The 15,471-nt window shown below is 45.3% G+C and overlaps 1 protein-coding gene across 2 annotated transcripts; it reads right to left on the reverse strand.

Moving 5' to 3' along the window:
• Positions 1-7,440: 7,440 nt before the first annotated feature.
• On the reverse strand, positions 7,441-12,426 carry LOC136538217 (uncharacterized). 2 transcript variants are annotated; one of them, XM_066530207.1, is made up of 4 exons: positions 11,837-12,426; positions 11,021-11,162; positions 10,435-10,493; positions 7,441-7,478 (listed from the first exon to the last, which is right to left on the reverse strand). In XM_066530207.1, the coding sequence occupies exons 1-4, from the start codon at positions 12,154-12,156 to the stop codon at positions 7,457-7,459; spliced, it is 543 nt and encodes a 180-aa protein (XP_066386304.1). In that variant the 5' UTR covers positions 12,157-12,426; the 3' UTR covers positions 7,441-7,456. The 2 variants fall into 2 exon arrangements, with proteins under 2 accessions (XP_066386304.1, XP_066386303.1); XM_066530206.1 differs by lacking the exon at positions 7,441-7,478 and having other exon boundaries at positions 10,237-10,493; positions 11,837-12,423.
• Between the last annotated feature and the right edge of the window lie 3,045 nt (positions 12,427-15,471).

Below are 15,471 nucleotides of genomic sequence, written 5' to 3' on the forward strand. Positions count from 1 at the left end.
GGAACCCATGACAAGATAGTAACAAGCCTTCCTGCCTCCATAGGCAAGTATGTGCTCAGGATAATAAGTCTGTGATCTGATTAGAATCCAATGCAACGGTCGGTCCTTAACCGACACAGGCGGAACAAGTGCAATCCGAGCCTCGCTCGAATGCCTAACCAAGTCCAGATCCAAAGTACCATTCCGCCCGGTCTTCAATTATCATTCATATATATTCCATGTGATGGTAATACAATAACAATAATAATATCTTTTCTATCTCTCGCGAGTGACAGGTAATCACTCGACTTCTACCGGATCCTATAGCATAGCAATCTACACGATACTAACATACTATTATGACTCATAGGATAAGGATATATATATGTGCAAGTGGTTTTCATTCAACTTCTTAAAACTTAATGCACAAGCATAAGATAAAGTGCAGAATAATATGGGTTATGCACCGGGGTTTGCCTGAGTAAGATATAACCAAAAGTTAGCATTCTATCAAGGTGACACGATCATCAAGGCACCATATTTTCCGCTACCTCGGTCGACTCCATGATTCATCGTTGTTCCTATTATGGTATACGTAGATGCAACACAGAGACACAATTAATCAACGGTAACCGTAATTCTTAAATATACGATTACGCTCCACAAGCTAACGAGCTAGCTTTAATGACTAACGTGTTGGTCTACGTATCCACGTCGTCAAGTAAGGCTTTGTCTCTAGAAAAATGTTTTAGTTCTAAAATCCCAAGGTGTTTTGGCATTTAATTGATTAAATATATATTTTTGAACTAGGGCTTATTTAGCTACCTTAGCAAACTAATTATTATGGAGCTATAAAAAATTACAGTGAGCACCTAATAATGTTAGGGATTTACTGTGAAAGTTTCAGAGCCAACACTCACCAATTTATCACAATAATTTCTACAAATTTATATTTTGACAATATTAAGTACCTCAAATTAATTATATAGCTTCTAACAATATTATAAAACTATGTGAACAAAATATACTAGCAGATAGATCATAATTTTAGAAATCTAACAAAATTGGTTTCACAATTTTTAGTTAACTATACAGTTTTATATTGAATTTATAAATTTATCTTAGAAACTAAATTAGAAAATGCTTTAGAAATCGAAAAGGGTCGGCGGCAACCGATTCGGTCCAACAGCCCAGGCGGCTTGCGCGGAAATGACCGTGCATGTAGCAGGCCGGCCCAACAAGCGGCCCACGATGGGAAACCCGTGCGTGCACCCGCACATTTGCAGAAGAACCCCCAGCTTCACAGAATATCGTGCGATGTTATAGAACACTATTACACTAGAGAAGAGCTTTGCACTAAGGACCCTGGTGAAAGGATCAAGATATCCAAGGGGGGGTGAATTGGGCTAATTCTAAATTCTCTTGCAATAATCAAATCCTACGGATAGCCCAATTAACCCCTTGTGCCTAGAAAAGTGTTTATATCAAACTAATGCACAACAATCTCGCAACCTATGTTTCAAACTTACTTTAGCAAGCAATTCTATGGATGTAAAACAAGTATTGAATTGCTCAACGTAAATACTCAAAGTAAGTGCTCAAAGTAAATAGAGAGAGAAAGGAACGCGACGATGTTTTGTCGAGGTATCGGAGAGTCGCCACTCTCCACTAGTCCTCGTTGGAGCACCCGCGCAAGGGTGTAGCTCCCCTTTGATCCGCGCAAGGATCAAGTGCTCTCTATGGGTTGATTCTTCGACACTCCGTCACGGCGAATCACCCAAAGCCGCTCACAACTTGAGTTGGGTCACCCATAAACTCCGCCGGGTGAACACCAAACTCCCAATCACCACCAAGCCATCTAGGTGATGGCGATCACCAAGAGTAATAAGCACGAACTCTCACTTGACCATGCGAAGCCTAATGAGAAGATGGATGCACACTTTGCTACTCTTGATTTGCTAGTGAGGCTACTCTCTTGGATTCTCAAATCACAAACACCTCACTAGGACCTTGCTCTTCTTGGCACTCATAAACGTGTTTCTCAGCTGTTGGAATGAGCAAAAGTTACTCCACTCACGAGTGGAGCTTCTATTTATAAGGCAGCCTGAAAAACGAACCGTTATGAGCTTCTGCGGGATGACCGGACGCTTCGATCGTTTTGACTGGACGCTCCGATCAGTTCAACCCGCGAACAGTTTTCAAGTGATGACCAGACGCTGTCAGGGTCCGGTCAGTACCGACCGGACGCGTCCGGTCGCTCTTGGATGCTTACTGTAAACGACCGGACGCTGGATACTCAGGGTCCGGTCACCACTGACCGGACACGTCCGGTCACTCTTTCCCAAGTCTGGACCCTTACTGGAGTCGACCGGACGCTAGTCCTCAGCGTCCGGTCACACGACCTTCCAGCGTCCGGTCACACCAGACTTGTTCTTCACGGTCAAATGAACTGACCGGACCCTACGGCCAGCGTCCGGTCGCACCGGAGCCAGCGTCCGGTCAGTGTTTGACCCTCCATTCACTTCCAACTTTCGAACATATGTGAATGAAGTTTGCTCCAAAGGATCTTAGGCATTCATAGGAGCTACCTAGAGCTAGTTTTAACAAGTGTGCACCACACCTAACTCACTAGACTAAACTAGGTCAAGCTACCCGTTCATACCCCCCTTAATAGTACGGCCAAAAGAAAAATAAAGTCCTAAACTACCCTAAGTGTCTCTCCAACTTCAATCGACACTTAGAACTAGTTATCCTTAACCTTGTCGTCCATCCTTTAAAAACCGAAACGATTTCCATCGTAGAGGCATGACAACCTCGATTGCCCAATTGATCTTCATTACCATGACCTAACTTAATTGCCTCTGCAAAACACACGTTAGTCACAGTAATCTTGTATTGACATTAATCACCGAAATCCAACTAGGGGCCTAGATGCTTTCACCTGGAAAATGCCGCCTTCACCATGGGGAGACCCCTGCTCTACCCCCGTGTTCGCTGGCATGGCGACCAGCGGCATGGGCAGCTGCGCTGAGCACACGAAGCTCGCTACGATGGGGATAAAGGAGCCAACCTCTGCCTACCGCTAAGCGCGCATTCCTAGGTGATGGTTGGGAACCTAACGGCAACTTCTATCGCGCTGCTCACGGTGGCGGACCAACCACCACGGTGGCGCGAGCGTTATGGCAAGCTAGAGCCACTAACAGACTAAAAGGGCGGTGATTGAGCATCAGCAGCTTACAACGAACATGATCGAGGTGATGGTTAAGTCGGAGATGGCTCCCGCAGCGCTGGCCATGTGCGCCCGCGCCTCACAGCGGCGCGCCGAGCGTGGCACCAGCGTGTCCCCGCACCGATGGTGAGCCTCCTAGACAAAACAGCACGAGCACCAAGTGGAGGGGGTCAATGTGAGTTTATGGTCTCAAATAATCGAACTTCTATCGCTCCAATCTTACCTCTCTTCCCAGTTCCTGGTCACGGCGGCGACCATGGCCCGTGACGGCAAAATGCTCAATTGGCTGTCGATAGCCCTTGGCCGGGGATGGGAAAGACAGAGCGCTTAGTGGGCTTCCAGAGCCACCTACTGGCGTAAAGAATTGGGTCGCGGAGGACCGGAGCTTAAGCGGATTGGAGGTCGGCTAGACGAGCTCTGGCCGTGCCATGTCGTAGAGAAGCACCCGCACGCGGGCGGACGACTTAAGACGGCCAACTCAGATCTCCTGCTACAACACGAGCCTGTGCACGCAACTGGCGAACAGGAGGCATTGGCGCGATGCGCTTAACTCGGAGTGACCGGACCCGAGCCGAGCTCTCCATGGCGTCTAGCGAGGCAAGGCAAGGCAAGGCAGGGAAGCGTCCCATCGCTTCTGCGGTCGGGCCACTGATTTAACACGGTGGTAGGGCTCCAACACATGGACTACGTGATAGGTAGAACGAGGGGCGAAGCGAGCCCCACGTCGACCATGCACTGTAGCCGCAACCACGGCGTAGACCGACGGCCAGCAGCGCGCCCGCACCACCCACAGCAGCGACCACGCCTAGGCGGCCAGCCAAACGGGACGGCGCACATGCAACACGGGACTAGCCGCAACCAATCAAGACCGGCCCATGACCGCCGCACTGGCCACGGCGCGAGCCCAACACCCACAGCGCCTGCGCGCGTGGTAACCGTGGCCACGGAAGCCAATTGCCGAAACGGTGACGAACAGCTTTTTAAAGCGTCACAAAGACCGCTAATGACTCTGGATGCAGTTCGACTAATTTCCCTAACCTAAAGCCAGTAGTATCAACTACCAGGCGAAGCAATCACCAAGGTCAAGGAGCAACTCAAGAAGGAGATGGCTGCATGCCAGCATGGGCTCGTCACGCCAAACTCTAGTTCACGAACATGGCACTGGAACGCACGTTCTAAGGAGTTTTGAGAATTTTTTAAGGGTTCAAGTTGACATCCAACTCAACTACGACCTACACCTCACCCAAGTGCTTAACCATTTTTGTCGGAATTCAAATGCCAAATTGGCATTGCCTATGGCCATTTCAGACTTAGAAAATTTAAAGGCTTGGTTAGAACTAGCAACCACTAGCACTTTTGTCATGATTTTTAAAAGGTCTAAACTTTATTAACCTTAACCAACACCTACTTTACGCAATAGTTCATACTTTATACTAACCCGTAGGAGCAAGATATTTAAGCACTATTTAACTATTTTGCTCAATATAATTCGCCAAAATGGTGCTTTAAACATAAATTCAAGTGTGTGCCGACTTAACGAAAAGAGCTTATCTTAACGTCAAATTTAATTTTTGAGCTCCCAAAACACTAGTTAACAACATCTATTTTTCAAAAGTTAAAGTTGCATTGTCATTTGCAACTTCCAACTTTATTTAAGTGTCACATACATATTCTATAGTATTTTTGCTTAATAAAAATTGGTTTTAAACCATAAGTGATATAATATGACTATTGAATCAACTTTTAGGCCCCGTTCGCTGGTCTGAAACTTGGTTGAAACTGGCTGGTTGTTGTGAGAGAGAAACACTGTAGCGACTGAAACTGGCTGGTTGTTGTGAGGAGGAGCAGCCGGCTGAAACTGGCTGGTAAGACCAGCGAACACGCCCTCATTTAGCATTTTTGTTGATCGTTTTAAGTTATGAAAATTAATCTACACACTTTATCACATGCATTGACACATAAACATGATGGTCATGACATAGTTTAGCAAGTTGTTTAAGCGGTAACACCGAGGGTGTTACAACCCGTCTCGGGCGGCACCCAGGTCGTTAGACCACGGCAAGGGAATCACTCACCGGGGTGCTGATTTCGGAGCGCTGTATACCATCGCTCCGAAAATGGACCCGGTCACAGGTGCAACACCTCCCCAAAAATCTGTTCCTGTCATTCATACTGATGGTTCTGGGCACCGTGATCGGCGATACTACCACCCATACCCACCCCTTACTCCTTTTCCTGAAGTTGAGTTTCACAAGTTTGATGGCTCAAATCCTAGATTGTGGGTTAAGCGCTGCGAGACATACTTTGATGTTTACCAGACTGATCCGGGGGTGTGGGTTCGTTTAGCCTCTATGCGCCTCACTGGATCTACAGCTCTTTGGTTTCAAACCATACAGGATCCAGTCAACACTATGACCTGGGATTCTTTTGTCTCGGCTGTCTGCAATAGATTTGATAAACATGAACACAACCACCTACTTCGCCATTTTTTCCACATTAAACAAACCACTACTATCACAGAATATGTTGAGCAGTTCAGTGACATCGTTCACCACTTGCTTGCCCATGACAAATCTTTTCCACCTTCAGTCATTACCAATCATTTTATTGATGGCTTAAAGAAAGATATAAGAGCTGTTGTTATGATGCATAGACCCCGAGATCTAGATACTGCTAGTTCGTTGGCTCTTTTGCAGGAAGAGGCGACTCAAGATCAACCCACAAGAAGATTTGAATCAGGCAGTTATTCTAAGAAGAATTCCAATGACAATGTGAAGGCTGCAACTACTCTAGCCTGGGGTCAGACCAAACCTATAGAAGAGAAGAAGCCACTTGATCCTATCAAGAACAAGACATCTGGTGATGATAAGCTGTCAGCATTGAAAAATTACAGAAGATCTAAGGGCCTTTGTTTCAAGTGTGGCGAAAAGTAAGGACCCAACCATAAGTGTCCAGCCACTATTTCTCTCAACGCCATGGAAGAAATCTGGAATTGTGTGGGTGACTCTGATGAAACTCAGTTAGAAACTGAAGATTCTGACTCAGGAGAAGACTTAATGGCTATCTCCATTCAAACTTTAAATGGTACAGAGGGCTCCAAAACTATCAGACTTCGAGGTCATTTGCAAGGTAAGGAGGTATTCATGCTTATTGATTCTGGCAGCTCTCACAGTTTTATCTGACAATCTGGCTTCTCTTATCAAACCCTGGCATCTTCTGGCACAACCTGTCAAAGTTCAAGTAGCAAATGGTGAAATCATTACTTGTACTCATGAGTTACATAACCAGATTTGGGGTACTCAAGGGATCACCTTCTGCTCTACTTTCAAAATCATACCACTGAAAGGCTATGACATCATTTTGGGAATGGATTGGTTGGGTAAACACAGTCCTTTGCAGATACATTGGGTGGACAGATGGCTAAAATTTTCTCATGACCAACAGAATGTAACTTTGCAAGGCATTTCTCCTCACACCTAGTTGGGACCACCAGTTTGTCACAATCAGTTGGTAGCTCTTGATAAAACTGATTCTATTCTATATATGGTGCAAGTCCAAGCCACAGATCCCACTGTCTCTTCAGAACAGTCTATACCACCAGATCTGCAATTAATCTTAGACAGGTTCCAGTCTGTTTTTAACCCACCAACAGCCTTACCACCACCAAGGCCAGGAGATCATACTATACCATTGTTGGAGGGTGCACAGCCTTTTTGCCTGAGGCCATATAGATACAATCCAGCACAGAAGACTGAGATTGAAACTCAAATTGCTGACATGTTACAGAAGGGATGGATTCAAGTCAGCACTTGCCCCTATTCCTCCCCAGCTTTGTTGGTAAGGAAGAAAACAGGTGATTGGCGCCTCTGTGTTGATTACAGACGTCTAAATGCACTGACTCAGAAGAACAAGTATCCATTGCCCATCATAGAGGAACTATTAGAAGAACTTCAAGGAGCTTCTTGGTTCACCTCTCTTGATTTATGTTCTGGTTTCCACCAGATAAGGATGGCAGCTGGAGAAGAGTTTAAAACTGCCTTTCAAACCCATTGTGGTCATTATGAGTACAGGGTTATGCCATATGGAGTCATAAGAGGACCTTCTACTTTTCAATCTGTAATGAATGTCATCCTTGCACCCTTGCTCAGAAAATGTGTAGTAGTATTTATTGATGACATACTAATCTACAGTAAGTCTTGGGAGGATCATCTGCAACATATCACAGAGGTGCCTTACAGACAAATCGTGCTATGTGCCACAGCCTGCGGTCATTTCTAACTATCACTCTCAGCAAGGAAATACTAGAAACAACAGAGTTCTTCACTCTACAGCAGCGGTGCCGGAGATCCTCACTGGAGTTTCTCCATCCCGTAGGTATCTTCAGCTCCACTGGCTACCTTTCTTCTTCTCTCTGCTATCATCTTGGTGTATGCCTGAGAGAAGCCACCACAGGGTCAGTTCTATTCTATCATCTTTGAACTACGTTTGTAACACAACAGTAAAGTAGCAATGTTTAGAACAGGGTTAGGCCAAAGGTATTTGACACAGAAGAAATGCTTAATTGACTGATATGCTGCAGCTAGAGATTGGAACTGGTAGGACAGACAATGCTCCTGACTCCAGTGACTCCTGACTAATAGCCATACCAATATATGGAACTAGAAGTAGTTTTGGAGCCAGTAAGCAACCCAGCATTCTGAGCTTTGGCATGGATGATGAGTAGCTGCTACCCTATCAAGGTAAATTTGCAGTTTGAAAGCACCATATGATGCCTCGTCAAAAGGAATTGGAGCAGTGTTACAGCAGCAAGGACACCCTATTGCTTATGTCAGCAAGGCATTAGGAGTTAAGGCACAAGGTCTTTCCACCTATGAAAAAGAGTGCCTTGCCATACTAATGGTAGTTGAACACTGGAGACACTATTTGCAGTCTTCTTCTTTCACCATATTAACTGATCAGAAAAGCCTTATTCACCTGGATGACCAAAGATTATCCACTCCTATTAAACATAAAGCTTTGACCAAGTTGATGGGGTTGTCTTATCAGATAATATAAAAAAGGGGTGGACAACAAGGTAGCTAATGCTTTATCTAGTGTGTCCCAGGCACCCTCTTATGAAATATCAGCCTTTTCAGTGGTCAAACCAATTTGGTTACAAGAAATTCAAGACTCTTATGCAACTGATTCACAAGCTGACAAACTGTTATCTAAGCTATCTATTTCTTCACCAGTGGGTCTACATTCTCTGAAAGATGGGCTAATTAGATATAAGCGGAGAATCTGGGTGGGTAACCAACCACCTCTTCAGCACAAAATCATATCTTCCCTTCATGCAAGTGCTATAGGTGGACATTCTGGTTATGAGGTCACCTACAAAAGAATCAAACAACTTTTTGCATGGTTCAAACTCAAGTAGTCTGTGCAGGATTTTGTGTCCCAATGCACTGTCTGTCAACAAGCAAAAACTGAAAGAGTTGCTTACCCAGGTCTGATGGCTCCCCTACCCATTCCTGATAGTGCCTGGCATACAGTTACTCTTGATTTCATTGAGGGATTACCTAAGTCTGCAGGGTATAATTGTATTATGGTAGTTGTTGACAAATTTTCAAAATATGCCCATTTTGTGACCCTTGCACATCCCTTCACTGCCTTGCAAGTTGTTGTCACATATCTGAACAACATATTTAAACTCCATGGGCTGCCACATGTCATGATCTCTGATAGGGATAAAGTTTTCACTAGCAATGTCTGGCAAGAGCTCTTCAAGCTATTGGGTACTGACTTGAGAATGAGTAGTGCTTATCACCCTCAAACAGACGGTCAAACTGAACGAGTGAACCAATGCTTAGAAACTTATTTAAGATGTTTTGTTCACTCTTGCCCAACTAAGTGGTCTCAATGGCTAGCCTTGGCTGAATACTGATACAATACATCTTATCACTCTTCACTTGGAAAAAGCCCATTTGTTGTGCTCTATGGTCATGAGCCTCGACATTTTGGTATTGACATCTCCCAAGCTTGTACATCCAATGACTTGAATGACTGGTTAGAAGAAAGAGCTCTTATGCAGTCCTTGGTACGTCAGCATATAGTTCGGGCTCAGAACAAGATGAAGGCCCAGGCTGACAAACACAGATCTCAGTGGTCTTTTGTTCCTGGAGACTCTGTCTATTTGAAAGCTCAACCATATGTTCAGACCTCTCTAGCACAAAGATCATCAAACAAGCTCGCTTTCAGATTCTTTGGTCCATTCACTATTCTGGAAAGGATTGGTCAGTCTGCATATCGCTTACAGTTACCAACAGACTGCCACATTCACCCAGTGTTTCATGTCTCCCAACTTAAGAAGGCTATCCCTCCAACAACAGTTATAAGTGATGAATTACCTGATATCACTAACCAGCTGCAGGTACCTCAAGAAATCTTGGGACGTCGTCTTCACCAGCATAACGACACCATGATTCCTCAAGTCCTGGTGCGTTGGTCCTATCTCCCCGAAGCTCTGTCGACATGGGAGGATGAAGAACCTCTACGCCAACAGTTTCCACGAGCACCAGCTTGGGGGCAAGCTTGTTCTCAAGGAGGGAGGGATGTCACCAATGGTGCCTCTACTTCCACTGTCAGGGATGAAGGCTGGACACCAGAGAAGAGCGACAAGGGGCCAAGGAAACTGATGGGAGAGGCAAGCAGGCCGAATCGACTGAAGAAGCCCAGTCACAAGACATTCGGCCCAGAATGGATCAACTAGGGACCCTGCGTGGCCCATGAGCGAGGGCAAGCCCAACTTGGCTCCCCTTTGTAATCGAGACACAGAGACGTGGAGGATTCGAACTCAGACTTGTATCAGACCAGCCTGAGGGCGACGGCGGCGGCGGCGTACGGCGATCTCGTTGATCGGCCGTCGTTCGACCAAGTTTCCACCCAAATACTACATAATTATCGTTCGTCTATATCGTTCCGGTTACAGCTGGCTGGGTCAAATTGGCCCGGATCAGCAACACATCAACACGAACACAAAGCCGACGATATGAACAAACCAAGCAGCATGATTCCATGATGTAGTTGCAATTTCTGACAAATACATTTACAGACAAATCGTGCTATGTGCCACAGACTGCGGTCATTTCTAACTATCACTCTCAGCAAGGAAATACTAGAAACATCAGAGTTCTTCACTCTACAGCAGCGGTGCCGGAGATCCTCACTGGAGTTTCTCCATCCCGTAGGTATCTTCAGCTCCACTGGCTACCTTTCTTCTTCTCTCTGCTATCATCTCGGTGTATGCCTGAGAGAAGCCACCACAGGGTCAGTTCTATTCTATCATTCTTTGAACTACATTTGTAACACAACAGTAAAGTAGCAATGTTTAGAACAGGGTTAGGCCAAAGGTATTTGACACAGAAGAAATGCTTAATTGACTGATATGCTGCAGCTAGAGATTGGAACTGGTAGGACAGACAATGCTCCTGACTCCAGTGACTCCTGACTAATAGCCATACCAATATATGGAACTAGAAGTAGTTTTGGAGCCAGTAAGCAACCCAGCATTCTGAGCTTTGGCATGGATGATGAGTAGCTGCTACCCTATCAAGGTAAATTTGCAGTTTGAAAGCACCATATGCTAAAAACGATACAAAACTATGTCAAAGCACATTTCTTCCTTGATAAACACTCCGAAAAAAATCATGAGTATTGAAAGAACTAAACTGAAGCCTGGATCACACATTACAAGAACAACTTCTAATCAATCATCTAAGAAAACGAAATCGTAAAACATAAAATTTAAATTGTTAGAAAAAATGATGTGCAAACCTTAGGGTAGGAGTAGAGAAATATGTACCACCATGCACATATTACAAAAGAAACTCCAGCAGTAATTACAGCAGATTGGATAAGCACCCAACTACAGGCGACCGCAACAGTTCCCGTAAGTAATATTGTCCAAGGCTGACACCTGAAAGGGGGGAAATATAAGCTTGAGCATACAAGCTAAGCTTATAGAAGAAAAGTTATCTTCACATAAGGTAAACTCATGATGATAGAAAACGGCAACATCAGAAGAGGTGTGGAAAAATCTAATAACTACTTTCTAGACTATAGATATGGCGCTATTCGCATAGCTCCACTACCTCATGATGAATTTTGGAAGGTGAATGTTGTTATTGTGTACTGTACAAGAACGACAGGCAATAAAAAATGTCATCAATTACATCATGGCTTGTTTACACTTTACAGCAAACAATGAAAAAAAAAATGAAAGGGCTAAGCAGGGAGCAGACTCCTGCAACAGAATTTGATGAGCTATTCATTCAAAAAACTGGAAGTTCATGTCTATTGTATTTAGTACACACGCCATTCAAAATTTGTCGTCAGGGCCAATGTTGACAAAATATTTATGTAATTTTGAATTTTCTTTTAAAAAACAAACAAGCAGGAGAAATAATTTAGAATCTAGCTACATCTGACAATAAACAAAGCCACGATAACAAATTTGGGGCATCTCTACGATGTGTTGGCAAATAAACCATCCTTAAATGTCTACACCATCATAATCTTCGCCAATCTTCGCCAATTTTGATGAATGCAATGTCCAGCAAGAAACAACTACGGAGGAGCAAAGGAACGGACCAGGCAGGCTTGGTGTCCCAGACAGAGTCGTACTCCAGGGACAGGTAGTTGAGGTACCCATCCATGTCGTCCACCACCCCATCCTCATCAAAGAACGCCGCCGCGCCGCTCTTGCCACCCTCCCCCTTGTCCCCGCCGCCGCCACCTACCCGCGCCACTCCAGCGCGCCTCTGGCTCCTGCCGCAGAGCTGCAGCCTTGTGGCGGCAGCGGTGGCAGCACAGGAGAAGAAAGGGGAAGGCGCGGCCGCGGCCGCGGTCGCGCGGGCGCCGCATGGGCAGGGCGGCGGCGTGGATGGGTAGAGCAGGCAGAGCGCGCCCATTTCTTGGCCTGTGCTCGCAGTACGGCGTCGGCCTCTTCTCTGCTTCCGTCCGGCGGCTGCCGATGCTGCGGTTATGGCCAGTGTTTGCTTTGATTTCCTGGCAATTTTTTGTGCCGTATATCATATTTGCAATTAAAAGATTTTGGCAATTCTCAGAAGTTCCGGCCCAATAGAAAGTAAAGCCTTGATATTGGAGATGGCCTGTTCTTGCAGCCCAGATCCTCGTGACGGTGTGAGCACTAGCGCGGTTTGTAACAAGTCCTTTTTATCTATTTTTCTCTAATCAAATCAATTTTTAGAATTTTCTTAAATAGAACTTTTATTAGTTTGATCATATTTATAGAAAATACTATCAATATTAATATAGCACAAAAGTATTATTATTAGATACACACCATGGAATATGTTTCATAGTCTACTTATTTGGCGTCATACTTAGAATTCTTAGAGATGTCTTTTGTGGTTTAAAAATATTATCATGTCAAAAGCTGAACTACCTTGAAAATCACTTCTAATCCTGCCTAAGAGGTAATTTAAATGATTTTAAGAGTTGAGGGTTAAAATTGTCTTTTTCATTTTAGAGTTCGATGAGGAAAATCGAATCCTAGCTGTTTGGTCGTATGAAAGCTCAAGACTCAAGTCAAGGAGATAAAAAAAAGCTCATGACTCAAGAGCGAGCAAAGCAAGATCGCGACTGCCCATCGAGCTGAAAACTTTTATCGGGAACTCTTTTTTATGGCAAGTTAGAATGAGACATGTTCGTGTTTACATCAATAAAGAAAAAAAAATGCTACAGTCACAAGACATAAAAATGGAAAGACGAAGCACGAAATAGAAGACTTTGGCTAGAGTTCAAACCTTCTTGGGGCGGATTTATTGGCCAGACCAGAGGAGGCGTAGTTTATCTGTGCTATGAAAAAAATCACATCGTTTGCCCTACGCCAGATCTACGTGAGAAGGTCTTCTTCTTAAGTACAATGTTCGGGGGTTGTCGGGTCGAGTTTTTGTTTAAGCTAGGCCAAAGTAGTTAGTGCCCTAAGACCTTAACAAGCACGTTACACACCGTTGAAAAAAAAAATTAGTCAAAAATAAGAGCACGCACCTGTACCACCATCTCAAGAAACCGTTCATATTAAACCAAGAAATTAACTGTCTAAAGTAAAACCGAACTGAATTCTGCACCCAGCTCACCTGGCAATCCTTATCGACTTTATCCTCGCACGCGTGGCATTCTTGTGTCGAAAAGGACCGTCGCAGCATGGCAGACACATTCTGGACCTGGAATGCTCACATGCATGTGCCCACCAAACTGCAAACCGTCGTCAGAACGCACACTACAGTGCTACACTCCGGACATCCCGGACGCGACGCCCACCCCACTGGTAGCCAGACTGATTGTACTGGTACACGGCAGAGGCTCCGAGCAGAACGCTATCCGGATGCGCGCAATCGGGTGGACAAGAACCGTGACTCACATCCCCACTAGCCGCTGCTTTCTCCGGCTAGGCACGCTATCAGACTCGATAAGGCCAGCTCGTCGTATCCCCCGTCTGAGCCCGTGTTTTTGCACCAAATTCCCCAACTTTGGCACTATAAAAAAAAAGAAGATTCTCCGTCACATCAAACTTGCGGTACATGCATGAAATACTAAATGTTGATGAAATCAAAAACTAATTGCGCAGTTTGGTTGTACTTTACGAGACGAACGTTTTGAGTCTAATTAGTCAACGATTGGACAATTATTACCAAATAAAAACGAAAAACTACAGTGCGCTACAGTGTTACGAAATTCCGGTGGCGCCAAATCTGCCAGCGAACTAAACGGGGCCTGAGCCGGACGATAATGCGCATGCGCCCTCGCCGTTGTCCCCAACGATGACAGGCTCGTTCGACTTACCTCGTATTCGATTTATTTTTTAGCTGGAATAATATTTTTTTATAACAATTCAGCCAAAACAATATTTTTCAGTTAATTTCAGCCAAGATTTCAGCCAAGCCGAACGTGGCTGGGTGGCGACGGCGACGTGATCGATCGGAAAGCCGAGCGAGGAGAGGGAAGATGAGACCGACCGTGTGGATAGCGACGACAGTGTGACGTGACGAGGACCGGCGATCATGGGTGGATTTGGGCCTAGGGCCACTAGGGCCATGGCCCTGGGCGTGGCCCAAGGAACTCCTTATACCGCTCTTATTTTTTTTTGGCCCAATCCGTTCCAGAAAGGAGAGGCCCTAGTCTGTTGGCCCAGCAACAGCAAATGCGCTCGCAATCATTCGTCACAGGCTCGCAGCGCTCGCCTGGCCCAGTTTCTGCCCTCTCATAGTCTCGTCGCACCCCCTTGCCCGTTGCCCCTTGCTCTGTGGCTCGGCCATTCGCCCAAGTCCAAATAGCCGCGTGCAGCCCTCCTGGAATTCAGAGCGGCGTATCCTTGGATTGGAGGTGAGCTGGTGCAATGCTTGGATTTTAGGCGAACAGACGGCGACTAAATTTCTCCAATCCCTATGTCGTGCGCCGTGCAATTGGGTGTCCTGGTGGCCGGCAATCGGTGTTGACTCGTTCGTGTCGCTGGATGGGAGAAGCAAAGCAAGCATGTTAGTGTTTAGGCCTGGTACTCCATGCTCCTAATTTTCCCAATCTCCTTTTTAAGGCATGACCCATTCTAGTTTTCTTGATTACTCGTTAGTAGACGGTGATTGCTCCATTGATCATTGGAAGATAATCCTTTTTTTAAATGTTCCTATTGTTATTCATCGATCTTCGCCTGTTTAAGGTGGTACTAAAATGCGGATCTGAATAAGTTCATCTTTCTATATGCTAGAACATGATATTTTTGCAATTTGCTCAAGTTATTTGATGCGGCAAAATAGGCTTGCCTGAATGTGACTTTGCAAATAAAATAGGCTTGCCGGAATAAGTTATTATTTTATTTGTTGCTTGTGTGAATTATCAGTAGGGCCTATTATGAATTGCTTAGGCGGCTTGGTGGCCCTAGGCGTTGATTTTCACCAGCTCCGCCACTGCCGGCGATCGATCGGTGATCGCCGATGACGCGGCGTGCGGCCAATAAACTAACATGCCGATCGATGCCAGACAGGAGATCGTGTAGTTTCTAGCGTCATGGCCCAACGCCCGCGCGTGTCGTCACGCTCCACTGACCATGCCACCGTCCAATTGAGTCGCCAACAACACCCAACAGCGACGACGATCCATAAGCTAAGCACGCACTGATCGTGTTTCACACGGAATCAGTGATGATTGATTGTTAAACACGGAATCACGATTTGTTATTCTTATCATAATACTTAAGATGCATCACA

This window comes from Miscanthus floridulus, chromosome 2 (assembly GCF_019320115.1).
Source record: "Miscanthus floridulus cultivar M001 chromosome 2, ASM1932011v1, whole genome shotgun sequence".
Classification (NCBI taxonomy): domain Eukaryota; kingdom Viridiplantae; phylum Streptophyta; class Magnoliopsida; order Poales; family Poaceae; genus Miscanthus; species Miscanthus floridulus.

Excerpts from the sequence above, each read along its gene's own strand:
- LOC136538217 (XM_066530206.1), bottom strand. The coding sequence starts at position 12,156 with ATGGGCGCGCTCTGCCTGCTCTACCCATCCACGCCGCCGCCCTGCCCA. Across the intron at positions 11,163-11,836 it reads TGGGACACCAAGCCTGCCTG|GTGTCAGCCTTGGACAATAT; the intron begins GTCCGTTCCTTT and ends CCCCCCTTTCAG. Across the intron at positions 10,494-11,020 it reads TTCTCTACTCCTACCCTAAG|GCATACACCGAGATGATAGC; the intron begins GTTTGCACATCA and ends GGCTTCTCTCAG.